Source organism: Taeniopygia guttata, chromosome 19 (genome assembly GCF_048771995.1).
Source record: "Taeniopygia guttata chromosome 19, bTaeGut7.mat, whole genome shotgun sequence".
In the NCBI taxonomy this organism is placed as follows: Eukaryota; Metazoa; Chordata; class Aves; order Passeriformes; family Estrildidae; genus Taeniopygia; species Taeniopygia guttata.
Window position 1 is genome coordinate 10744060 of NC_133044.1, and position 25875 is coordinate 10769934.

Below are 25875 nucleotides of genomic sequence, written 5' to 3' on the forward strand. Positions count from 1 at the left end.
AAAAACAAAAGCACAGAATAAACCCAGATGTTTTTGATAACTGCTGCCATTCACTGAGCCATCATAGTCAAGCCCAAGTTGCTACAGTTCAGTGTTATTACCTATCCTTCAGCTTTTCCATTGGGAATTGGGAGGAAGAGAACGGGGTTGATTCTGTGCTTGTGAGGAGCACATCAGATGTGGTCTGTGTCTTCATGTCAGTCTTGGGCCCATAAGGTTTCAGTCAGATTACAGAGAGGTAAACATTGCTTTGGCGTGATGAAATCCCTTTTAAGGGGTAAAGAGCGGGAATTGGCAGTAGGTGTTTGTAAAGAAAAGGGGGTTTTATGAGGCATTTTCCTGTGAAATGAGACCCTCTGACTCGTTTGAGTATCCCTGGGTAGGCAAGTTAGAACTGCCTGGAGTCCAAGCCATGTCACCAATGTACTGCTAATTTTCTTGCTGGTGAAGTGTTTGGAGTGCTGTTTGAAATGTGGGGTTAGGGCAGGAGGAGACACCACACCCTCTCTGTGCAGCCTCTTCCAGTGTTTGCTCAACCTCAAATAAGTTTTTCCTCAGGTTCTGGTGGAATTTCATGTTTGTTTGTGCTCACTACTCCTTGTCCTGTTGCTGGGCACCGGTGGAAAGCATCTGCCCCCCTCCTCTTGACACCCACCCTAAATATACCTGTGCATTGATAAAATCCCCCTTCTGTTGACTTTTCTCCAGGCTGAATAAGCTCAACTCGCTCAGCCTGTTCTCAGAGAAATGCTCCAGTCTCTTCAGCATCCTTATATCCCCGTTTCTTTGGATGTCACAAGACATCTGTTCTGCTCCTCAGTTATCTGTTACTAAATGTTTTTATATGTAAACTACAGTCTTGACCTTTGTCTGTGAAAATTACTGCTTGCCAAAGTGGAGGATTCCCAGTGAATTGAAAGCTTATCAGCATCACAGCTGTAATGTGTTGCTGGGAAGGTTCCTATGCAAATTACGTCTTCCAATTATAAATATTTCAGCTACAATCCTTTTGATGGACCTAATGAAAATCCAGAGGCAGAGCTTCCACTGACTGCTGGAGAATATATTTATATCTATGGAGACATGGATGAAGATGGCTTCTTTGAAGGTGTGTTTTAGTAAAATGAAATGTGACTGAACTGCTGTGGAGAGTTGATTTCTCTCCAGAAAATGAGAGAGAAATATAGCAAATCTTGAAACCTCAAGGTAAGGGGTTTCTGCCCAAAGTTAGTTTGTTAGAGGGATGAGCAGATCCTGTTGGAAACAGCTTTATTTATAGTATGAATAAATTAAGTCTAAGCTATGAAATCCTTGTTTAGTGATTTCAGTGGAAATTTTGCCACTACTTTCACCAAGCTCCAGGTTTCATCCCCAATGGTTTCTACTCCCATATGGTTCCTCCCTCACCATGGAGAGGAACATGTTCAGCCCCTTCTGCAGATGGGCTGTTTCCCTCTTTCCAGTGCCTGTAGTGAGACAGGAACTGCAGCAAGGGATGGGCTCCATTACCTCATGCTCTTTTGGCAAAGAGGGGATACAATACTCAACCCAGACTACAGTTGTGACCCTTTCTGGTGTCATACAGTGTTGCTGTTTTGGTCCCTTTGCAAACACGATCCTGGTTGACTAAAAGGTGGATGGAATCGAAACCAAGATTTGTGGGCTGTAAATTTGTGCTGAGGTTTTTTTGTGGAGCCACTTGCTTAAGGGATGATGGTTCCTGATCTCCTGAGGTGCTTTGCAAGAGCTGAGACAAATGCATGTGTGTTGCACTGCTTGCTCTGTGACTGCTCTGCCTCATTTTTCTTTCTTTCTATTCCCAAGCTTATCATTTATTTATTTGTTTATTGTTTAAAAAGGTTATTCTTTACTAACCTTTTATGCTTTCCCTGCTTTCAATTGATTTGCTGTAAGGTAGAGTTTGGAAGGGAGAAGGCAGTGCAGTCCCTGTGTGCTGCACATCCATGGCTTGATGGGTCTGCACAGACCAAGTGCTGTGTATCTGTTGTCCCCATAAGTCTTTTTGGGACACCTTTAGTACAGGAGTTAACTTAAGAAAGAAGGGAGCTAAAAGGAAGGCTAGAGCTAGATACAGAGCTGGGAAGATGGATTTTCTTGAGGAAGTACTGCAAACCCCAAATCTGTATGGCTGGGAGAAGACATAAAATCATGCAGCTGCATAGTTTGGGAAGGCTAAAAAAGTTAGTGAAAGAGCTGTGATGAGGAAGAATGGGATAATGAAGGAGAGAGCCTTTAGCTAATTACACAACCCAACTTTTTACTTATGTGAAGCAGTGAGTTTCCTCACTGTGTCCTTTGGGACCTAACAAAGGAAGCCCTAGGAAATCAGGAAACATTGCCAGGAATAACCTCCCTGAGATATTTTCCACTCCTGACTGCATAGCAGTTGTATTCCGGCATAGATGTTTTGCCCTAGTTCTGACAGCTGAATTGGAAGGCTCAATGGCAGGAGCAGTGGTAACAGGTGTCCTGTTTTTCATTTAGGGGAGCTGATGGATGGCCGGCGAGGGCTGGTCCCCTCCAATTTTGTTGAGCGAGTTTCAGATGATGACCTCATGATGTTTCTGCCTCCGGAGCTGAATGATCTCACCCATAGCTCATACCAGGAGAAAAGTTTGGTCAGTGCAAGCACCAGCAGTGGAGATAAGAGTGAGTTTTCTATTGAAGAGAGTAGCATCAGTCCGTTGGCCAGCAGAGCAGAAGGAGACCAGGAGGAACCCGTTAGTCACACAGCAGTGCCTTACCCAAGAAAACTGACTCTTATCAAGCAGCTTGCCAGAAGCATAGTTGTAGGCTGGGAACCACCTCTTTTGCCAGCTGGCTGCCCAGACATCCAAAGCTACAACATCTATGTGGATGAAGAGCTACGTCAGAACGTGAAGAGTGGCCTTCAGACCAAAGCAGTGATAGAAAAGCTGGATTTACACAGCAGGGCTTACCGCGTGTCCGTGCAGACGGTGACGGAGCACGGCAGCTCTGATAAACTGCGCTGCACTTTCTTTGTGGGGCAGGATTTTGGCATGGCACCGACGATGCTGAAAGTCAGAAGCGTCACGGCCACATCAGCAGAGATCACGTGGCTTCCCTGCAGCAGCAACTACAGCCACGGGGTGTATCTCAATGGGCAGGAGTGTGATGTGACCAAGCCGGGCGTGTACTGGTACACCTTCCGCAACCTGCAGCCCAGCACCCAGTACGTGGCCAAGCTGGAAGCCCGGCCCATGAAAAGTCCTTGGGAAGAGATGCCCAAGGGGCAGGAGCAGGACTCAGCCATGATACACTTCGCTACCCCTCTAGCAGGTACTGCAGGCCTCTGCACATGGAGAGGCTGTGCTTAGCTGGCCCTATGCTGGGAAGCTGTAGGGCAATGGGAAGCAAGGTTGATTAGGTCCCCAAAGCCTGAGATGCTGCACTGTTTTGTCTTAATCTTTTTCTTACTTTATTTTAAAATTTGATTAGCCCTTTTGCTTTCATTTGCTCTGGGATGATGTCCTCTGTGCTGGTTGGAGCAGCTGGTTGGGTAGGGAAGAGTTGGTTTACCATGACTTTGCTCCAAGGGTTGCTGCATCTTCGCCTCAGCTACTTTTGCAAAGTTCTGTTTTCTGTGCATTAAAGCTTTCACAGAACAAGAGCACCTTATTTTCTCTGGTTCTGTCTGACATTTCCCAGTACTGGCCTGGCTGTTGTAGTTCAGTTCTGCAGGAGCAAGTCTGGTTAGGAGTTTGCTCTTTAGTTCTAACTAAGGTTGAGCTTTATGCTGTAGCCAGATAAGCAAGAGGAAATTGTGTTTCGTCTCTCACAGGCACACCTGATGCTCCTTTGGATGTCCAGGTAGAAGCTGGTCCCTCTCCAGGTATCCTGGTTATCAGCTGGTTACCTGTCACCATTGATGCTGAGGGATCTTCCAATGGGGTGCGGGTCACTGGATATGCCGTGTACGCGGATGGACAGAAGGTACTGGCTGTGTGGGGGCTGGGGCTGCTGCTGAGGGAGCACCAAGTACCAGACCTTAAGACATGGAAAGCTGGATCCAGGAAGGTGTCCTGAGGAGGCAGTGACAGTCCTTTGCCTGGAAAGGAGTGACATCAGAGAAGGGACATTGCCTGGGCTGTGTGATGCACACTACAAAAGACATCTGTTTAGATTTTGGAGGTGCTCCTGGAGCAGGACCCTCCAGCAGCAAAACAGCCTCCTCTGCTCAGCCCAGGCACTGGCCTGATCCTTTGGCAAGCAGTGAGTCCCCAGGGTGTGGACAGAACACAAGGACAAGTACACAGCCACAACCTGGGGCTTTCTCTCAAATGTGAGGAGTGAGGTGTAGTGAGCCAGCATAAAGTTGGCATCCCCACAGTGTGGGCAGAAGGGTGGGGGAGAATCTGCCCCTCTGCCAAGCTTAGGTGAGCCCCCACCTGCAGAGCTGTCTCCAGCTCTGGAGCCCCCAACACCAGAGGGCTGTGGAGCTGCTGGAGTGAGTCCAGAGGAGGCCATGGAGATGCTTCAAGGGCTGGAGCCCCTCTGCTCTGGAGCCAGGCTGAGAGAGCTGAGGGTGTTCACCTGGAGAAGAGAAGGCTCCAGGGGGACCCCAGAGCCTTCCAGGGCCTCATTCCAGAGCCTAAAGGGGCTGCTGGAGAGGGTCTGAGGACAAGGGATGGAGGGCCAGGACGCAGGGAATGGCTTCCCGCTGCCAGAGGGCCTGGTTAGTTGAAGGAATTGTTTGTTCCCTGTGGGGGTAATGAGCCCAGGCACATATTGTTCAGAGAAGCTTTGGCTGCCCCAGCCCTGGCAGTATCCAAAGGTCAGGTTGGACAGGGCTTGGAGCAACCTGGGGTGCTCCAAGTGGAAGGTGTCCCTGCCCATGGCAAGGTCTGGAGTGAGATGTTTTTTAAGGTCCCTTCCAACCCAAACCATTGTGTGGTTTTAACATACAAACACCCCAGGGTTCAGTACTGTTATTGATAAGAACAACTAAGGACATTCTGTATTGAAAATGTCCCGTGTTCTTGTGCACACATGATGTTGTTTGGGGAGCACAATGCAAAACAGAATGATGCTGTATTGGATAATTGCTCTTTTGTTGTGGAAATACTTTTTCCTCTTCACAGGTGAAAAAAAAGAAGGAGTCTGGGAAGTTAGTAGAAAGAGTGGCCTAAAAAAGGGAAAAGCTCTTTAAGGCTTAGTTAAAGGAAAGTTAAATTAGAGAGCCATAGTTTAAAGATTTAGTCAAGGAGAGTTAAAATCTGGAGTAGGAGTGAATATAGTCATACTTTGCAGACTGTTCAGTTTCTCAAATTTCTCTTTAATGTTCATTCTTCCTAGATAGTGTGCAGAAGGGTGGAAATTCTGCACAGCTGCTCTCCAGAGAATTGGGTTCTGACTGAACTTTGGGTTAGGAATTGAGGGGCTGAGCTGTGTACAATAAATAATTCCTTCCTGTTCTTCTACTTACAGGTGATAGAAGTTACTTCTCCAACAGCTGGGAGTGTTCTGGTGGACTTGTCCCAGCTTCAGATGTTCCAGGTGTGCCGTGAGGTTTCCGTGAGGACAATGTCTCAGTACGGGGAGTCCGTGGATTCAGTTCCAGCCCAGATTTCCTCAGTCCTGCTGCAATCCTCCCACTGCGCTTCCCCTGTGTGCACCACTGTCCCGTCCAGACTGCCCCGGGGGTGCTCCAGGGCTTCACTGCCTACCTGCAGCCCACAGGACACGCTCCCAGTCCAACAGAAAACTCCTGCTGAGAGCTCAGATGCCAAATTGACTGATCCCTCCTCCAGCCCTGTTGGCTCAGCATGGCCTCTGACAGAAAAAGCCTCTTCCCCACCACACCTCCCCTCCCCTAGTGCTTCCTTGGTGCAGGCTCCAGGCACTTCCCCACAGGGATTGGACGCTGCTGGAGACAAGAAATGCCTGAGTGTGCCTCCCCAGCAGGCTGGCACAGTGCTGCCAGGGCAGGGCACGGAGTCTGGGCCTTCCCAGAAACAGGCACAGCAGCAGCCGGGTGAAGGGACAGAGGTGAAGGTAAGTGCTTACATCTCCTGCCCAGTGCCAGGTGTGCAGGGAAGGGCAGTGGATCCTTTCTGGGGAGTGGGACAAGATGCCACTGAGCACCTTTCTGTGACACAGTGTTGCCTCTGGGCCATCATCCAGCAGTGGCAAGCTGTCAGGGAGTTTTGGCTACTGTTGTGTACATGGAAGATGCAGCTCACCTCTTGATTCTGTTTGCTAGCAGAGTTTCCTTTCCTAGAGTGAGGAAAGGGAGAATTTGCAGAGTTAAAAGGTTAAAAGGATGTTCCATGTTAATCTGGCATCCTGGCATTTCTGTGCTCTCTGTCTTGAAGGGACCTTCTCCAGTCTGGTGGGTTTGTATAAGGCAGTGGTAGAGCACCTCAGTGGATGGCAGAGCAAGGCAAACTGGAAAACTGTTCTGACACTAGCTGTTTAGAGTTCCCAGTGGGTGAGTGAAATTCCCAGTAGGGTGGGTGAGTGCTTTCAGAGTTCTTTTAGGACAGTGGTGAGGGTGTCTGAGAGCCGTATAATGATGGTTACTGATTGTTCTGTGACGATGGGGAAGTGGGCCCTCCTTTGTGGGATGTATTACATCAGGGAAAAGGATCTATTTCCCATTCTGACTTTTGACTCATAGGAGAGAGAACTCATAGGAGTGCTTCAAACTGTTAAATTCAGCACAGCTTTATTAATCATGGCAGTATGACCTTGTGAATGGTCAGAGTTAGGCTGAGACTTCTGAAAATTGCTGAAGCAACAGCAACATGGTGGGTCCAAGCCCAAAGGCCAGCTCAATACCCAGAAGAACTGAGATGCTGAGTCCAAAATTTCAGTGATCAGTGCCTGATCATTTGCAACTCACAGTACCTTGGGTCAGTAACAAGTTTCAGGGCTGCAAGAAGAGTCCAAGCTATACAACAAGGTCACTTCCCACTGTCATCTCCCAGAGGTTTTCTTGGACTGGTTGGAATACAGATGAAGATTTTCTTTAATTCTCACTAGGTGGTCTAATCAGGAGCTTGTTGCACTCTGTGTTTATTATTCTTCATTAATTCTCCTTTTCTTCACATCCCAGGAAATCCTGGAGTGATGTCCTTATCTCCAGCTCAGCCCAACGTGCTGGGTGATGTCTAGGCCATTCCTCTGGCAGATGACAGTGGGAAGTGACCTTGTTGTATATCTTGGACTCTTCTTGCAGCCCTGAAACTTGTTCCTGTCCATACCCATATGGGCCTTTGCTGAGTTGCAGCACTGGGGTCACCATGTGTCTTCTGGGACCTGAGGACATGGAGGGGTTTGTTCCAGGGCTGGCCAACATTCCCAGCTGCAAGTTGTCTGCCAAAATACTCACATGCCTACAGCAAAGAACACATCAGAGGGTGAAAGAGTTTGGGGTGATAAGACTCCATTTTGGTGCATAAGTAGTCTGAGACACCTTCCCTTGATTTCACTGTTGGTTTGTTTTCCAGATGGAGCAACCACGAACCAAAGCACTGGAGCTGGGAAGCCCAATGGACAGCAGGGTGAAGCTCCAAACAGAAACCTGCCACGTGTGCTCTGTGGAGGAGGCACCCAAAGGTCCCAGTGCTGCCATGGAGAGAGAGGCAGAGAAGCACCTGAGCCCAGAGCCTCTGTCCTCCCCCAGCCAGGCTGGGGGGACACAGGACACCTTCCAAGATGGAAACACTAGTGGGAGCAGCTGCCAGGACTTCCTGAGGTTGTGTCCTGGCAAGGAGGTGATGAAAGAAATGTCCAGAGTGAAAAGAGAGGTTTGTTTAACCTTGGCTAAATGAGTGTATCCATGGAGAGATGTGAACTGTACTTGACCTCCTGAGTTTTCCAACCTTAGACAGTGCTGTTCTGCAGGCTGTGAAGTGAGGCTGATGGTTGTGTGTGTCTGTATGTGCCAGTTACTCTCTTGGGTGCTGCCCACTTCTTTCCTACCACACCTGAGCTGTGTATGTGCTCGGAGAAAGGAAAAATGCTCCTTTGTTGCTGAAATAGAGTCTGGGAGAACTGAGAAAATGTGTTTTGCTTTTCAACAGCAAGAAGAAAAACTGTTGGAAATGGGCCGCCGACAGTTGACCCTTTTCACTGAGCACAACCGGAGTTCTGACCTTTCAGATATTTTGGAAGAGGAGGAAGAAGATGAGCTGTCTTCAGAAGCTCTGGAAGAGAAGAAATGGGACCAGAGAGAGCCATGTTCCCAGGAGAATGGGGAAAAGGTAACTTGTTCTGAGTGCTGCTTGTGGGGAGCACCGGTGCAGCCATCCCATGCCATCAACTCACACGAGGAGGGGCTGGGCTGAGCCTTTCCCGAGGTCCTGCTGCTCTGCTTTTACTTCCAGTGTTGGCTCAAGGTAGTAAAAACACAAGTTCTTTGGGAGAGGGGGACAGGTATTTGTTTGTAATAAATGAAGCCGGGGTTTAATTAGTTGGAAAAACTAATTAGTTTTTCCAACTAATCACACACAGTGTGATGTGATGTTTAAAATCAATGGGGGGTGATTGAGTTCTTAACACAGACAGTAAACAGGGAACAGTCAACACTGTCAGGCACACGGTGCAATTGTTGGGGTGTCCTATGCAGGGCCAGGAGTTGGCCTCAATCCTTGTAGTTCCCTTCCAGCTCAGAATATTCCCTGGTTCTATGATTATTTGGCTCAGGCCTTGATGCTTTCCTTTTCCAGAAATGGCATGTAGGAGCAGAGTTGTGGCTTTATAGTTCAAATGCTGCAAGGGATGAAATCCTGCCTGAGCTGAGCTGTAAGTGACCAGCTTAATTCATGCTCAAAGAGTTAAATCTGGTCTGAATGGACCTGTGGGAATGTGATTCCAACTGCATGGCCTGGAACTGGTGTGTAACCATAGATTACAGCAGTTGGGATGAATGTCCATGAAGGAAAGCACTGAGGTTGAGAGACTGGAAGATTAAAAATCTTTGCAGGAAATGCAATATGCCTGGATGGCAACAAAGCTTTTCACCCTCTCTTTGATTTTTCACATGACCAAAGAACATCTGTAGTTGATGGTGCCCTGTGTGACTGCTGGTCTGCAGGGATGGGGCTGGTAAGCACTAAGTGGTAGCAGACAATGTAGTGACTCTGCAGTAAGTTTCCTTTTCTCCTTCTGAAAGATCTTCTGCTTGCCAGGTGAGGGACTGGACCTGCAGTGCAGCACATCAGGAGCCCCAGGAGAGCCTGGTGGCTGGGGGGCTGGAGCTGCCTCTGAAGGTTTTGGAAGGGCTTCCAGTTGTTGGGATTGGACTGGGAAAAAATAGAAGAAAAAAAAGTTTCCTGGAAAGCGAAAGAAGGAAATAAGAGCAATCAAGAACACTATTCTTTGATGTTTTTGTTTTTTTTTTTCCTTTATGTTTTTATTTGGTTGGGTTTTTTTCCTGAAAATAAACATCAAAACCCTACTCAGGTCCTTTTGAGCTGAACAAACTGGTGCTTCTTGACTGGATAAAAGTGATTGTTTTCTGTGCTGGCAGTAACAGAGTGAGGGTGACAAGATGCTGAATTGGGAGAGGATGTGAGGGGCAGAAAGCTTTAGGGCACAGACCTCCCATTACTACCTTATGGATTGAAGGGGATGTGACTAGATTAGGGCTGTTTTCTAGGATTCTGCATATTTAATTGAATTTTATGTTACCTCAAGACTCCTCAGCCAACTCTTTCAGGATCCAGAGGATGAAAACACAGAGGGGTGGTGCTTTTAAAATGTTTATCCTCAAACAAGTTGTTTAATCGGTGAAACCATTTATTATCTTAAAACTCAAAAGCAGAAGCCACAGCTTTGCAAACAGCTGAAAGAAGTCTTACTGACCTTTTTTTTTTTTTGTATTTTGAATTCTCCATATTCCTAATTGGTGCTAACAAGGCAGGAGCCTTGAGCCTTGAGCATGTGTTCTGTAAGGAGAGTTTGAGAAAACCGAGGGGTTTTTGTTCTAGAGGAGTTGAGTGGGAGATTTTGTAACTGCCTGTTTGTGTGATAGTTAAAAGGATGAGAGCCAAAGATTATACATTAAAAGAGGCAGAAATAATGAGCTACTGTTTGGGATGTTCATGTTGGAGATGCGTTCAAACCTCTTACTCAGGAGGGCAGTGCAGCCTTGGGACTGGTCCCCAGAGGGTTCAGGATGTCCATTCTTTTTTCAAACCTCATCTAAGCAAAGACATGGATTTATTGTTGGCTGTACTTAGGAGACTGAACTGGAGACCTCTGAAGGCCCCTTCAACCAATTCTAAACATAATTCAAGACCAAGTTTTGTTTGGAAAAAGCTATAGAGGTTGGAACTATCAGTAGGCAGTTTGTAACTGCCTTTGTTTCTCCCCCACTCTGGTTCAGTTTTGAATTATCTTTGAACAGACCTGCTCATGGCTGTAGTTTAAGACATCAGTAGCTACACAGGCTTTGTAAGCTATTAGTAGGTGCTGTCAGAACACATTAATAATATTACTTGTCAGGGACATTGAACAAGAGACCTCTAGAGTTATCTTCCTACCAAAATGACACTATGCACCTGGGGATGTTGCCTTTTATGTTACTGTTAATGTGATAAGAAATAAACCTGTAAATTCTACAGTTGGTCCACAACAAATTTTAAAATTCAGCAGTGTTGTCCGCAAAATTTTCTGTAACCTGGTAGGCTCTCACCCATCTGCAAGTGAAACTCATGTCTGTGTGGCCCTTTGAGGTAAAGGGTTTTCCTTTGTTTCTGTGGGAACCCTGCTCCTGGATGCGCAGACAGGACCTTGCAGTAGGGCTGCACTTTGCTAGGCGATGGGAAGGGCCCAGGCACCTGACATCTCCAAGGGATGTCCTACAGCACAGTGCCATTCCCTGTGCTCCAGAGAGGGGACCCATGGCTCTGTGGGTGATCCCCGTGGACAGAAGAGCCCACTCAGCTCTGCTGTCGAGGAGTGGTGCCTCTCCTGCCCCTGTCCCACCCCAAGGGTGCCAAGCCGAGGGGAATCATTCCTGTGGTAGGATGAGAGGTGCTGCAGGTACAGGAGGGGCTGGGAGGGAGCTCTTCCATGCATTTGCCTTCCTCGCTTCCTGCTGCATTGCTGGTTCATCTGATTGCTTTTGCCAGAAGATCCATTGTTCCCTCTGCCCCTTCCCCTTGCTTTGCTGCAGCCACAGCTCCATCCTGCTCTGCTGGGAGGGAATCAGTGTCACTTTGCCTCTTGTTTTAATGTTTATTTCCTCTCTTTTTTCCTTTGCTTGTCCTGGCTGTGGCTTTTCTCGGGGTCTGGGTACAGATGGATCTTTGTGATACTGACAGCGATGAGGAGATTCTGGAGAGGATCCTGGAGCTCCCGCTTCAGAAGAACCACAGCAAGAAGTTGTTCAGCATCCCTGAAGTGACTGAGGATGAGGATGAAGACGAGGATGAGAAGGGTGTTACAGAAGAAAAGACAGATCTTCAAGACTCCTTGGGAACACAAGCCTACCATTCAGGAAGAGCAGAGAAAGCACCCAACAGCAAGGACCCATTTCGAAAGGAAGATGGGAATAACACCTCCATAGATGTCTCTGCTCAGACTCTGCAGGGGGAGCACGGTGCTAAGGAGAGCAGAGCGGAGGCTGACCGTGCAAATCCTTCCTTTGGCCAGCTGTCTTGCAATCAAAAGAAGGCACACTGGAACTGGGGGTATCAGGATAATGATCCAAAATCTGGGAGTGGGACAAGTCCCTCTTGGAGCAAGAAGAAGGGGAATAATTATCGAGAGAAGATTCGGAGTCGGCCTGAGATAAGTAGGAAGAGACAGAGTGATCTAACAGAGCACTGCAGTCGTCTACTGGGCAACTGCAGCCAGATGGGGAGCGGGTTATACAGAGCTCCCAGTCTCAGGGAGGAGCTGAATGTTGTCAGCAGTGCTGGTGGGAAGGAGGGGTTGGATTTGTACAGCCGGGCCAGACAAGGCACCTTACGGAAAAAAGCCCCGAGAGCAGTGGGATCAGGGGGGGCAGAACCAGCTGTGATAGCAACGCACTGCCCCAGGAGCCTGGAAATAGACATCGAATATGACTCTGAAGATGATCAGGATTCAACCTGTACATCCTCCCTGGAGAGCAGGCTGTGGCCAGAGAGGTCCCAGAGCTGCCAGGGGGACTGGAGTGATTGCTCCAGTCGGTCTGAGGTTGCCCACCTGGGTGGCAGAAGGGACCTGACCAGGCTGGAGGTGATGGAAGAACAGGGTATGGAGTGGGTCGGGTCTCCAAGCCGGCACCTACGGTTCTTCTGCCGGGAGAAGGAAGCCTTGAGATGTGAGAGCAGTTCTGAGGAGCAGGGCTGGGAGCTGGACTGTAAGTCACCTGGCTGGAGAAGGAGGCTCGAACATTCTTCGAAGGGGATACGTAGCACCTCCTTGCACAAAAGGGTTGGGTGACTTTTCCTATTCTGACTTTGAAGCAGCTTGCAGTGGTGCTGGCTTCCGTCTGCTTCCCTGGCCTGCCTGTATCTTGCTTTGTTCAGTGTTGTCCAGAAAAGAACCCTCCTCTGGAATTGTCTGGAAGAATATCTAAGAGATTCTGTAGTTCTGTGCTGCTCCATGGCTTTTCTTGTAGTAGCTGCTTCTGCTTTTCCTGCTCCCTGACTGAGTGTCACCGATGCAGTATTCCTTTTCACACTGGGTCTTCCTCCCCACGGCAGGAGGCTGTGGGACCCAAGCGAAAATCCCTGGTGCAGTAAGCTGATTGGTGAAAGCTTTGTGTAGATGCTGACTGTAATGTCACTGCCTCCCCTCGAAATGCCCTTTCCTGCATCTTCACCTGCACCAAGGGGATCATCACTGGTGCCTGGCAGAGTGCCTGCCTGTCCTCAGTTCTCTTTTCCGTCTCCCTTGGTCTTTACAGCTGTAGAGTGTCCCTGAAGAGGAATGTTGCATTTGGATGCACTGCTCTTTGTGGAGTGCGTTTGGGCTCAGCGCTGTGCAGGGAGTTGAAAGGCAGAGGCTGCTACTAATTCTCTGGTGGTTCATATTGCAGGCATCCAGTCACAAAGATTCCAGGGGCCCGGAGCCACCCGGCACAGCCGCCTGGCAGGCTCCTAGCAGGAGACAGAGCAGGAGCATAAGAAGAAGGCAAATGCAGAAACCTTTGCTCTCTAGTCCAGGTGAGCAGGAATGGGGAAAGAGGGGGGCAGCAGGAGAGATGGAAGCTCCTGGGAGTGGCTGGGGAGAGGCTGGCAGGCAGTGCCTGGGCCATGCAGTGCTGGGGCAAGGCTGACATTCTCTCTGTGTTCCAGGCTTTCCAAGCAGCACTGCTCCCGAGAGCTCTGGCAAAGATGATGGCATTCGGATCTTTGTGGCACTCTTTGATTACGATCCTGTCTCCATGTCCCCTAACCCTGATGCAGCAGAAGAGGAGCTCCCGTTTAAGGAGGGGCAGATCCTGAAAGTAAGAACTTAGTGAACATCTCCTACTCTGTGGATCTATGGTGTTCCAGGGGAGCATAAACCTTAGGAGGTTCAGCAGCTTCCTCAGAGGGAAGTAGAGGGGCAGATGCTCATATCTTCTTGCGGGTGACCTTATGGAATGGCTGGAGCTGTGTCAGGGAGGGTTAGGTTGGCTATCAGGGAAAGGTTCTCCCCCAAGAGGGTGCTGGGTGCTGCCCAGGCTCCCCAGGAAATGGGCAGGGCCCCGAGGGTGCCAGAGCTCCAGGAGCCTTTGGACACTGCTCCCAGGAATGCACAGGGTGGGATTGTTGGGGTGTCTGTGCAGGAACAGGGGCTGGACTGGATGGATGATCCTTGTGCGTCCCTTCCAACTCTATTTCCCTTTGCAGGTTTGTGGAGACAAGGATGCTGATGGATTTTACAGGGGGGAATGTGCTGGAAGGGAGGGATACATTCCATGCAACATGGTGTCAGAAGTCCCTGTGGAGAGTAATGAGCTCAAGCAGCAGCTCTTAAAGCAGGGGTTCCTGCCTGCGGACACTAAGAGCCCAGGTACTCTGTGTGTGTGTGTGTGTGTGTGTGTGCCCTGCCCCTGTGGCTTTCTACTGGAATGTTGGAAGCTCAGTTCTGTTATCATGTGTGGCCAGTGCAGCCACCAAACCCATCTGGAGGGCTGTCCCTGGATCTGCAGCCAGGTTTGGTGGCTGCTCCACAGCAGCGGGATCTGGCTGGATGTGGGTGTTTCGAGGTCTCAGTTCATCCCTGACTCCACTGCAGCATTTGCAGCTGCTGCAGCTGCTCCTGGGCCTGAGGTGTGTGAATTCGGCACCAAGTGAGGCTGAACCTTGCTAGGGGCAGGGAAACAGAAGTGTTTTGAAGAGCAGCTGAAGTATGTGAACCAGAGTTTTCACTCTGTTCCCTCCTTTGTTTTGAAAGCCTGTGACTGAACTCTTGGGATAACCCTGCTCTTGGGTGAGAGAATCTGTGACTTGGGAATGGAGGTGTGGAAGGGGGAGGAAAAGTGTGAGACAGCAAGGTAGGCAGACAGGAGTGTACAAGGAGCAGACCTGGTGGTTGTGTTCCTCCTTACTTACTCCCTTTGTGCATTGCAGAGGCTTTCCTGTTCCTTCCCAGTCATGTACTCAGACAGGAGAAGGAGCAGCTCAGGCTGGGTCAGGCTCAGTGGCTGTGAGCTGCCCCTGCTGTGAATACTCGTGTTCCTGTGCCTGTCAGCCTCAGGCCTCCCACCTCTCATCCTGCACTCCTCTGTGCACCATCTACTGCCAGTGCCAATTGTTGGGTCTGCTCCACTTGTTAAAACACCAGGATATTCCTGGTTTGGCCGGTCCCTGTTTTCTTGCCAATTCAACAATGAAAAATAGCACAAGTGTTCGTCGTGGCAAAGGTGAGGCCTGACATTGCTTGAGCTGGGAATAAAGTGCAAATCAACTGAAAAATAAGAAAACTCAAGAAAAAAAAAGGAGCCATGCAATTCGTTCCTATTTCTTTGGAGGGAGACCCAGTATCCAGCTCTAACACACCTTTAAGGTCCCTTCTCACCCAAACCCTTCTATGATTCTGAGGGACTGACACTGCCCAGCTCCTAAATGTTGGTCCCTGGAAAGTTGATCCTGAGGAACACAGGGACTGGAAGGAGCCTGATGTTGTCACTGTGTGATTTCTTGAATATATTTGTAAAGGACAAACATATTTGGCCTCTCCCATGTCTGAGGAGAGGAGATTGGAGTAAGGTGTTTTTCACATCCATACCCTTTCTCTCATGTGTGTGCCAGAGATGGCTGGATGCCTGTGGTGGCCTGTGTCCCCTCAGTGGATACACAAGGGATACTCTGCCCTGCCCCACTGCACAGTCTTGGAAGAGTAAAGGATTTTAATAGCTCTGAGACTTTTTTAAACATTATGGGTTTGAAAGTTTTGAGGAAGGTGGTGGTAGTCAATAAGGTGTGTGTGCAGGGAGGGTTTGGCACTGGTTGGGACACACCTCCTTGGGGCAGTTCTGGGCCCCTCTTGGTAAGGACACTGAGGGGCTGGAGCATGTCCAGGAAAGGGAACAGAGAGCTCCCAGGAATGGCTGAGGCAGCTGGGAAGGGGCTCAGCCAGGAGAAAAGGAGGCTCAGGGGAGACCCTGTGGCTCTGCACAACTCCCTGACAGGAGGGGACAGAAGGTGCAGTTTGGACCTGATGGTGTTTTTCTAACTGTAGTGATTCTTTGATTCCTAGGCAGTTGGGCTGGCTGTACCTCTGCTGTCTTCCTGCTGCCATAAACCCCTGTCACAGCCTTGTAACTAAGGAAATGCCTTGTAGGGGTTGGTCTGGGCACTCCACAGGTTCATTTGGGATTCCATCCAATCCTGACCCTGCTCAGTGCAGAAGCTTTAGTAAAGACCTGGGATTTTTCAGGCGTTAATGGTACAAGGTTTTATTTTGTCCTTATGATGCTGCTTCTGAAACCTAAGGAGCAGCAAAGTCTATCTGCTCTGAGCTGTGGAGTGCCTGAACGGTGTAAGTAAAGTGTGGATTTCTCTGTGTATTTGGGATTATTTGGGATGTGGATCACGGCTTATCTGAGTCCACATATGAGGCCCAGAGGGCTTTGCCCACAGAAATCCTGTTGTCAACCTCCCAGGGGAGGCGTGTCATCTCCTCTGTCTCCTGTTCACTCTTCAGGATGCTTCTCACTTTCCATTCACTGTCTGTTTCTCTTGTCTATTTATTTGCTTTTTTGGTGTTTTTATTAAGGAAATGGCACATTTTCGTCACCTCCACGCCGCCAAACTGTCCCTCCTCCAAAACCCAGACGCTCCAAGAAAGGTCTGTGTCACCCACTGCTTCCTCTTTGCTTTTTGCTATAGAATTACAGACTGCATTGAATTTTTACTACTTGCTTTCAGGACCTTCAGATGTTTGTACGACTGCTAGGAGGTGGAAAGAGAGCCCATCCCTGTGCTGGTGTTAAGTTTTTAACAACAGTGATGTCTTTTATAGTTTGGAGCTTAACCTCTGCTTCTTGTTGCGTTCCTGCGTCCTGGTTACTGGTGTAGACTTTGACTTGCATGAACAGTTTGCTTTTGTTGTTTGCTGTCTTGGTTCTTCTTGTTTATCAGTTGTGTCATGAGGTCACTGTTGGAGATGAGCTCTTACTGATGAGGCATTTTCTTCCCCCAGCAGGGCTGGACAAACAGGAGTACAAGTCTCAGCCAGGTGAGAAGTGCTTTACTGAGGGGTAGGTAATGCACGATGGAATTACAGATGTGTTTTGTGGTCAAGGGTCAGTGTGAGGCCTTGTGGTGCTGCTTCTAAGCACTGTAACAAAAGGTGTTAATTCTTTTCGTTTAGTGGTTTATGCAGAATGGTTTGGGTGAGCAGGGGATGCTTGCAGGGGGAGTGCACCAGTTGTTTTGCTGTGGCCAGACTTGGCTTTAGTAGGCTCAGGGAAGGTCTGTAGGTAATGGGCATGAGCAGGAAGGAGATTGTGGATTGAGACTTCCCTGTGTGCTGGTCCCTGGCCCTCAGAGGATAAATTTTGTAGCTTAATAGTAGAACATTGTGTAGTGGGAGGAGAAATGTCATTTCAAGACACTATAAAGAGACAGCTGTTCTCTGTATGTGTATGTATATATGTATATATATGTATGTGTGTGAGTAAATAGGAAATGTAAAATAAAACATTCCTGTACATATAAACAGAGCACCAAGATGAGGGGATGGGGGGGGATGTCCCCACTTTTGTGCTTATGAGGTGATGAAGAAGATCAGAAAACTGCTTTACCTCTCTCCACTCAGTTCCCCCCCAGTATTTTTTTTGCTCAGACCACTATAAGAATGGTGAAGTAGTTGCTGTTATTGGGGATTTTGTCCTTGTATTTCCATCTAAGAATATTTTATTTTTCTCCTGCAGGGCAGAAACATAAAGATATTGAAGCAGAGCTGCTCACTCCTCACAGGATGGTGGCTGCATTTGACTACAACCCAAAGGAGAGTTCTCCAAACACAGATGTGGAGGTAACCACCAGCTGCTTCCCCCTTTTCAGAGATTTCTTCTTCCTATCTCTTTTTTCCCCTCTCTCTCAAGACACTCAGCACTTTGGTCCAACCAGTCTCAGTGAAACTGTATGAGTATTCATTGCATCCTTTAGTGATCAGACAGGACTGAGCAGATCTGGGGCAGGAGGAAGCAGCTCCTACTGGTAGCAACTGATCTAGGAAACACTCCCGGAAAAGGAAAAACCTGCTTAAGGGTTTGAAAGCACTTTTGACACTTAATTTGAGCATGCCTTCTGTGTTAAGTATCTCTTAAGTATCTTTGTTCAAGCAAAAAGATTTAGCTCCAGTTTAATGGAGTAGTTTGCAAAGTTCTTGTTTTCAAGCAATTCCTATATATAGAACCACAGAATCATGGAATGGGATGGGTTGGAGGAGATCTTAAAGCCCATCTCATCCCACCCTCTGCCATGAGCAGGGACACATTCACTAGACCAGGTTGCTCCTTCCAGTCTGGCCTTGGACACTTCCAGGGATGGGAAGGGATGTAATCTAAACAGTAATTTTGTGGATAAGTCTGTTCCAGGTAGAAAGGTGGCAATGCAGAATCCTTTCTGCAGAAAAAGATGAGCACATGCTCTGTTCTCTCTTCCTCTAAGCTGTGTTAGCTCTCTGAGCAAACATAAACACGGGGTTTGAATTCACATCCATTTCCTTCATCCACAAAGGAATGTCTGGCCAACAGAGGACACAGTTCAGGGAATGGTTGCCTCCCAAGCTGTGTCTCCTACCCAGAGAGTCACTGCTGAGGACAGAGTGTTTTAGAGATTGGGGAATATCTGGAAGAGACACAATGTGAGCATGTATCCAGCCACCAAACACTTGTCACCAAGGACATGACTGTGCTTTTTGCAGTTATTTCCTCTTGTTGAACTTTTGTGAACAAGAGCTCAAATTACTGAAACAAGCTGGTGGAGTTCTGTGGGAGATGCTCCACAGGAGCAACCTACAGCCTCAGGAGATTAAATTGAGGACTAAGGATATATTATGGTAAATATATTGGAAGTAGATCCCTTCCAGCTGACACCTGTGAAGTGCTAGGGTGTCCTGAGTGGAACTCAGCCTGTTTGGAGCCTCCACTGGGCAGCTTTTCCCTTAAAAGAGGTTGGTGACACCTTTGTCTTTAGCCTTGTGCCCCACTGACAAGACAGAGGGTGTGACAGCAAAGGGTCACTGTGTGCTGTGCTTTTATTCTGTGTCCAGTTTAAACCACCCTGTTTGTATGCATTCCTGCTAGTGACTAACCCCTAAGTGCTGCATACAGAACAGGCTCATCCAAGGGAGCAGGATTTGTAATTATATTTAAAGAAATTGAAGGTATTTCTGGTGCTTGCTGAGCTTGTCCTCGGTGCACCTTTCCAGCTCAGGTGGTAGGTCCTTGTTAAAATTGGTTTTAAAATGGGCTTTGCTCTTGTCTTAATTTATGAAATGCTTCCCTAGCAGTGAATTCCAGAGTTATACACTTCAGTTTCCCTCCTGCATCCTGGTCCTGCAAGACCAAACACACTGGGCTCCCTCCCTTGGAGTGAGATTGGGCAAGAAGCTAAGGTGAGCCTGTGTCCTGATGAGAAGTTCAGGCAGGGATTTTCCTGTGACCTCTGTTCTCTGGCTCTTTGCAGGCTGAACTGGCCTTCCGTGCTGGGGATGTTATCACTGTCTTTGGGTCCATGGATGATGATGGATTCTACTATGTAAGTGCAGGGCTTGGGAAAGTCCTGTGGTTACACTGGAAATTGCTGGAGTTCATGGAGCAGCAGGGAAGCAGAAATCAGGGAACAGCGTGTCCCGCTTTGGGGAAAAACATAAACCCCTCTCTACTTAGTGCAGGGCCTTTCTGGTGCTCATTTTCCTGCTGTAAATCCAGTATTACAGTCTTGGAATGGTCTGGGGAAGGGACCTTAAAGCTCATCCTGTTCTACTCCCTGCTATGGGCAGGGACACCTTCCACTGTCCCAGGCTGCTCCAAGCCCTGTCCAGCCTGGCCTTGGGCACTGCCAGGGATCCAGGGGCAGCCACAGCTGCTCTGGGCACCCTGTGCCAGGGCCTCAGCACCCTCGCAGCCAGGAATTCCTTCCCAATATCCCATCCATCCCTGCTGTCTGGCAGTAGGAAGCCATTTTCCCCTTGTCCTGTCACTCCACACCCTTGTCCCCAGTCCCTTTCCATCTCTCCTGGAGCTCTTTTAGGCCTGGAAGGGGCTCTGAGGTCTCCCTTGGAACCTTTTCTCCTCCAGGTGAACCCCAAGGTATCCCAGCTTGGCTCCAGAGCAGAGGGCTCCAGCCTTGAGAGCATCTCTGTGGTCTTTAAACATCCCAATGGTTCTGAGTTTAATTTTTTGTATCAGTTGCCTGCAGGTTTCCTAAAGCCTTGCATGCCTTTTTCCATGCACACACCAGCTGAACTAGCACCTCCTCCGAGCTAACATTTCACCAGGCACTTGGACACTTGGGCTAGAGGCTGGAATAGTGATCCATGTAAGCAGACACATTCCTGGGGCTGTGCCTGCCCTCCAGCGGTGTGCCTTGGATCTTGGATCTTGAGCCTTGGCCTTGGATCATCCACCTTTTCCTGCTTGGGAAACAGTGTGCCTTCACACATCTGACTTGAGGTTGAGCTCCAGGTTAAGCCTGAGGACATCACTGGGAATGTTTTGTTTGATCCTTTTATAATGTTGGACAAACAGCATTGCTGGGGTGGGTTTTGTCTCACCCAACCGCTTCCTGTTGAACTGAATATTTGTAGGAGTACAGTAGTGCAGCTCTGGGCCTCTGTGATCATGGATGCAATGCCTACAGGACATTGTATCAGTACTGCCTCATTCTTTGAAGACATAGTAAATACCAGGACAAATCAAAGGCCTCTAGGACACCTGTGGCACAGTCATATTCCAGTATGATAGAGGAGATTTTGAGTTTGTAGAAATCAACTTTGTCACAACTTGCTGTCATCTCTTTTTCCTTTACTGTCTTCTGCGTTTCTGTGCTCTGAATTGTTCCACAACTAAGCAAGGATGTGAGTTATGGAATTTTCTGAGGATCCTCCCTATGTGGGTGTGTTCTGGACTTGTCTCAGCCTGCAGCCCAAGCTTCTCTGCAGGGCACTGCACCTCGAGTTGTTACTTATGTCTCCAGGAAAGCTGTTGTGAAACTGAATGTTGATCTTGCAGGGAGAGCTGAACCAACAGAGAGGGCTTGTCCCATCCAACTTCCTGGAAGCTGTCCCTTTGGAAGGCGACACGGCCAAGGAATTCCACTCAAAAGATAAAGAAGCCTCTCCACTGAGTGCTGAGAGCCAGGTGAGATGTATGACTGCATGGCACTGCCATCCAGGCTGGGATGTGTCTGGAGCCTGGGCATTGCATGGCATGCAGCACCCATGGGATCACTGACTGCATGTAGCCCACTCATCCTAAGGGAGTGCCAGGAGCTCTTCCCAAAGAATTACTTGTAATGCAGAAAGTGGCACAAAACAACACCTGCTGGGGCCTCAGGGAGGTCAGGTAGGCAAGGAGCCTTCAAATCCCACCAGCAAATTGTTTAGATCTGCTGAAATGTCAGTGGGAAAATCCTACTGGAAGGAAAGGTTCAAACAGCTCCCCAGGCACATGAAATTCCTTAATTATTATATCCATGTCCAGGAGCCCTGGAATTAGCAACACCCAGACACCAATGGTCTTGCATCCACACCAAGTTAGATATTTCTTAATCCAGGCTGAGGTGCTTATGGATAAATTCAAAATACACTGAGGAGTTTCCCAAACAGATTTGGGGGATGGATCCTATGGTTTCAAAAGCATTCCCCAGAGTAAAGGAATTCAAAGGTTAAATTAACCCCTTGCATTGTGTTGCTGAGATTCTTGGAATAAAGGCTTACTGGGACACTGGGGCCGTGTCAGTGTCTGAGGCTAAAAGTGTAGCAGCTCCTTTTTCATTCCTTGAGTCCCTGTGCTGTCTCACTGTGGATTGGGAGGCAGGAGGGACCCAGCTTGATCCCAGCTCACATGGGCTCAACCTTCAATCCTTCTTGGGAGGCTGTTGGCACTGTCATGTGGTGCCAGACCCACATGAGTCAGAGCAGGTTGGCTTTGAGCCATCCTGAGGGAAGTAGGTGGCCCTGCGTTCCTGAATCCTGCTCTGTTGAACTCCCCACTGGTGCCATCCCTGCTTTCTGCTCTCTGCAGCATTTCTTGGCCTTTTTTTCATGCCCAGCTATTCCTGTTCTCTGTGGCTATATCTCTTATCTTCAGATGCTGCCTGGTCTTCCTTCACCTCAGCCCCATCCCTTGCTTCCAGGCATTCCAAGCTTTGTGGGTACAGGATTTGCACTCCAGCCTTGGTGCCTTCTCAGGCAGAGCAGCCTGGCTCAGATAATGAAGTTTGTGGGCAGTTTGCTGGATCAGCTGCTGACCTCAGCAGCTCTCTGGGGTCCTTGTACTTCCTTGTTGGGGATACTGGTACTTGCTGGGGAATTAGAGGTTAATCAGCTGTTACTGCCAGGGTTTAAGAGCCCAGAGGTCACCCAAGTCTAACCTCCTAGGGGGTTAACAAGGATGCAGAGTGGGGTTCTTTCTTCAGTTTCCCTCTCAAAATTATTTACTCTTACCAAATTACTCATCTGTTGAAATAGAGGGTGCCAAAGGAGACCTCAAGCAGTAAAATAAAGGTGGAATTCTAAGTGTAATTTAGTGCAGATGTTCCCCATCTGCATCCCTCTGGCATCAGCTAGCAGCCACAGGGCCTGTTTCAAATTCCAGAGGTTGTTATTCCAGCCCACATCCTCCCAGGGACCAGGGGGATTTCAGGTAACCTTGTCTGCCACTGGCAGGTGTGAAGGGTTTGCAAAGCCAAACCCACTTTCCTCTCTGTTCTCTGCTGCTGAGTTCAGTGGGTGACTGATGCCCTGGGCAGCACTTTGGCCCACATATCCCTGCATGCTGAAGGTTGGAAGCTCCTTTCCTATGTTCCATGACATTTTTTAAAAACAGAAGCACCTTTCAGGTGTGTTAAAGACAGCCCATATAAAACAGACACAGTTCACATTTCCCTGCCCTTCAAACCTTCCCATTTGTCTCTAGTCCTCTGTGCCTGAGATCCAAGGGAGCCTCCCCTTACACTGGCTCTGACTTTTGGGTGCACAGAGCAGGAACCTGTTTGGTTTGGTACTTTTGGTACTCTCCTGATCCATGAAGTGCTGCTCTCTTGTCTGTATTTGGGGGACTGGAAAATTCAGGTAATGATGATTAAACCAATTTTATTTCAGTGGGAATTAGCTTGAACTCCCTAGACATGACTGTGGCTGCTTCTGCGTCGTGCCAGCCTGGCTCCTGTCCTGCTTTTCCTGGACCCCTGTCCCAGGGGGTTCTGGCTCAGCACCCCCAGCACTCCTCCCACTTGTGCTTTGCAATCCAGACCTGTCTAAGCAGCTTCCAAACAGGAAGGGCACATTTGCCCCCTGTTAAAAGTGGTGTATTTATCCTGCTCAGAGCCAAACTGGTATTAACTAACTGCATTTAAGTGTGTTTAGTGATTCCTGAAGAGACAGAACCTGACCCCACAGTGGTTTTGGCTGTCACAGCAATCATAGCGCCCAACCTATGGGCAGAAGACCTCATGGGAAAGGCAGAAGAAGGAGATACCTCCTGTAAAACAGACATATTCCATATCCATCCCTGAGCTGGAATGAACTCTCCCAGTGATACAGTCATGCCTGATGCTTTCCAAATTCCTGTAGCACTTTCACCCAACAGAGTTAAGGAATACTTGCTTGTTCAACTTGCTGTTAGCAGAGCAGGCTCCTTGCAAATTCCCAGTCCCAACTTGAGCCCTGGCACCTCAGGGGGGCTGTGTGTGCACCATGGCAGAGCTTTAGACTCGGTTACAGCTTGTTCCAGTTGCAACAGAAGCGTCTCTATGAGTGATTTTAAAATCCCTTGTAATTTCTTGGATGTGATGTTCTTACCTTATCTGTTCTTCACACTTTCCTTCTCCCTGCTGCCGTACCAAAGGCCTGAGGATAAGGACAATTTATTTCCAAATTGAACTGGGGAAGGTGGATACTTTTTAATTATTTCTGAGTAAATCTTAAAATGCTGACAACTGAAAAGGTGAAGCAATTGAACTTACAAACTGACAAGATTTGGCAATTAGAATAAACAAACAAAAACAGCCTAAAAGGGGAAGATCCAAGAAGTTCTGGTCACAGCCAGGGCCCAAAACACTCATGCTTACCAGCTCAGAGCCACTGCTTTACCACTGTTCCTGTTGCTAGAATATTTTGCCATTAGTAACATGCCATTTCTGTCAAAGACTGATTGTAAAGCACCTTCAGAAAGTGTTTGATTCTAACTGATTTCATGTGTTTATTTCTGCCTGTGTTACGCACCTGGGACGGTTCTTTTCTTCAGAGAATGAGGAAGAGAAGAGTCCAGTGATAGATATGAATGATACATAGAGAGAGCAACCATGTAAGTGTGTGAGATCTTCAACCTCCCACCCAGCGCCTCACGGGCTCCTGTACCTGTAGTTGCCTCCTGTTCTTGCTTGTAGTTTGACAGGCTGGCTTGGGGCTGTGGTGGCAAAACCCACTTTCATCTGATGTCAGATTTTTCACTGCCACCTGGGTTCTGTGGTAAAGACAAACCATTCAGCACATGAAGTGCAGTTGGCTGGAACAATTATCTGGTGGTTTTGGGGGACCAGGATGGAACTGTGCTGGATATTCAGGTTTGCGAAGGACCTGCTTTGTGGTTCAGCTTGACCCTTCTGTTCACATCGACAGCCAAAGTGTTGTTTGGTCTTTGCAAGGTCCTCCTCAGTCTGAGCACACTTCGTGTTCAGCCTGGGGTTTTTTCCTTCTGGATTTTACTCCTTCCTGAGAATAGTCCTGAAAAACCCCTGCCCACTATCCATTTAAGAAAATAGTAACATTTAGGCCCTAAAACCAACCTTGTGTGGATAATTGTTCTGAGCCTGGGTGGGTGAGACCCCTGGTTTTGGGGGCCAGTGGGAGCAGTCTTTGTTTTCCTTAGTTTCAAATGTTTGTTTTTCAGAAATTGTAATCAGTAACACCTGAGAGAGTACTAAAACCATCCCTGAAAACTGACATCTCTCTTGTGTTTATCACTCTAATAACTTGTATGAGTATTTTGACAGAACAGTTTTGTTTCTCTTAGAGAAGAACCCCCAATTTTCATATGATTTTTACCACATGAATCTGCGAGCTGGTTCTGTGCTTTGTTGACACATGGAGACCTCTGAGAAGAAGAGAAATTGTTTGTGGGGCCACTTCAGGTCTGTCCTGAAACTGTTCCACCTTTACTGAAAAAGTGTTTTCCAATGGTGCCTGGACAGAGCTTCCACTGCCCTGGCTGCACAGGGGCCTTTACATCCCTCCTACATCACTCCCTGAGTGTTGGTGAGCCCCTTCTGGTGCTAGCCTGGTGGTTTTGGACATTTTATCCAAGGAGTCTTTGTTGCACAAATTATAGTTTTTGGAGCAGAACTTGGGGATTCTTTCTTTTGCTCACAACTAAGAGAGTGGGCTCCAATTTAGCCCTCACCTGGCTTTCCATTTCTCTTTGCCTCCATAAATCTTGCATTTCTGGCTGCAAATAGTTCATCTGGATTTATTTGGGTTTACTCCCAGACTCCTCAGACCTGACTAACACTGGGCTTATCAGTACCAAGTGCTGTTCTTTGCACGCTGGAGCTGCCAGGATAGACAGAGGTTGCAGCTGTTACTGCAGCACTGGTTGGAGTGGACCTCGCAGGCAGAGTGCAGTTTTCCCAAGGGCCAGCCTGGGTCATCCATCAGCATGTGTGACATCCTGCAGCACGTCCTGGGCAGCAGCTGGCCTTAGGGCACAGCGCTGCACACTTGGAGTGTTGCAGGAGGGCCTTGCAAAGCAATGTTTTCAGGTGAACAGAGAGTGTGAGCTCGGGAATAGTCAGCTGTGGGATTGGTTGCTATCATGGAGAGAGGCAGAGAGGAGTTCCAGCTCTGTCCTGTAGTTGAGGTAAGGGAGAGTCTGATGGCACTGGCACGGCTCAGTGATTGCTGTGAGGCAGAAGTCCACTCTCAGCTTTGTGGAGTTGGGAGGGGTCACAAATTCACTCCAAGACGGAGCTCCCTGTGCTCCTGCCCACGCAGGACTGACTCCATAGGTGCTGAGTCTGACCCAGAGCAGAGGTTTGTGCCTCATCCTGGGCCAGAAGTGCTTCCACTCCTGCAGCAGCCTAGACCAGCACAGCTTCCAGCTTTGAGGCGAGGAGAGGTCACAGCCACTGGGTGCTCCTGGTCCCAAAGGAGGTGGGTGCTGAACCAGCAGTAGGGTTGCTTTGACTTTCCATCCCAGGGGATTTTAAATAAAGTCCCCACAGGGCA

At 48.5% G+C, this 25875-nt stretch overlaps 1 protein-coding gene across 15 annotated transcripts in view; it reads left to right on the forward strand.

Moving 5' to 3' along the window:
- Positions 1–25875, forward strand: part of TSPOAP1 (TSPO associated protein 1) — a 73109-nt gene that overhangs the window by 39837 nt on the left and 7397 nt on the right. For 4 of the 15 annotated variants that reach the window (XR_012051483.1, XM_072916818.1, XM_072916811.1 and 1 more), the window contains 15 exons: positions 999–1108; positions 2506–3321; positions 3824–3975; positions 5470–6036; positions 7494–7793; positions 8070–8249; positions 11293–12414; positions 13022–13148; positions 13281–13432; positions 13821–13983; positions 16192–16263; positions 16618–16653; positions 17351–17454; positions 19113–19184; positions 20660–20788. Coding sequence is in view for 14 of the 15 variants with exons in the window: in XM_072916818.1 (XP_072772919.1) it covers positions 999–1108; positions 2506–3321; positions 3824–3975; positions 5470–6036; positions 7494–7793; positions 8070–8249; positions 11293–12414; positions 13022–13148; positions 13281–13432; positions 13821–13983; positions 16192–16263; positions 16618–16653; positions 17351–17454; positions 19113–19184; positions 20660–20788 (4102 nt within the window). In the remaining variant the exon portion in view is untranslated. Of the gene's footprint in view, positions 1–998; positions 1109–2505; positions 3322–3823; positions 3976–5469; positions 6037–7493; positions 7794–8069; positions 8250–11292; positions 12415–13021; positions 13149–13280; positions 13433–13820; positions 13984–16191; positions 16264–16617; positions 16654–17350; positions 17455–19112; positions 19185–20659; positions 20789–23896; positions 23957–25875 lie in introns of all 15 variants that reach the window. The other 11 variants (XM_072916812.1, XM_072916814.1, XM_072916821.1 and 8 more) reach the window with 9 other exon arrangements.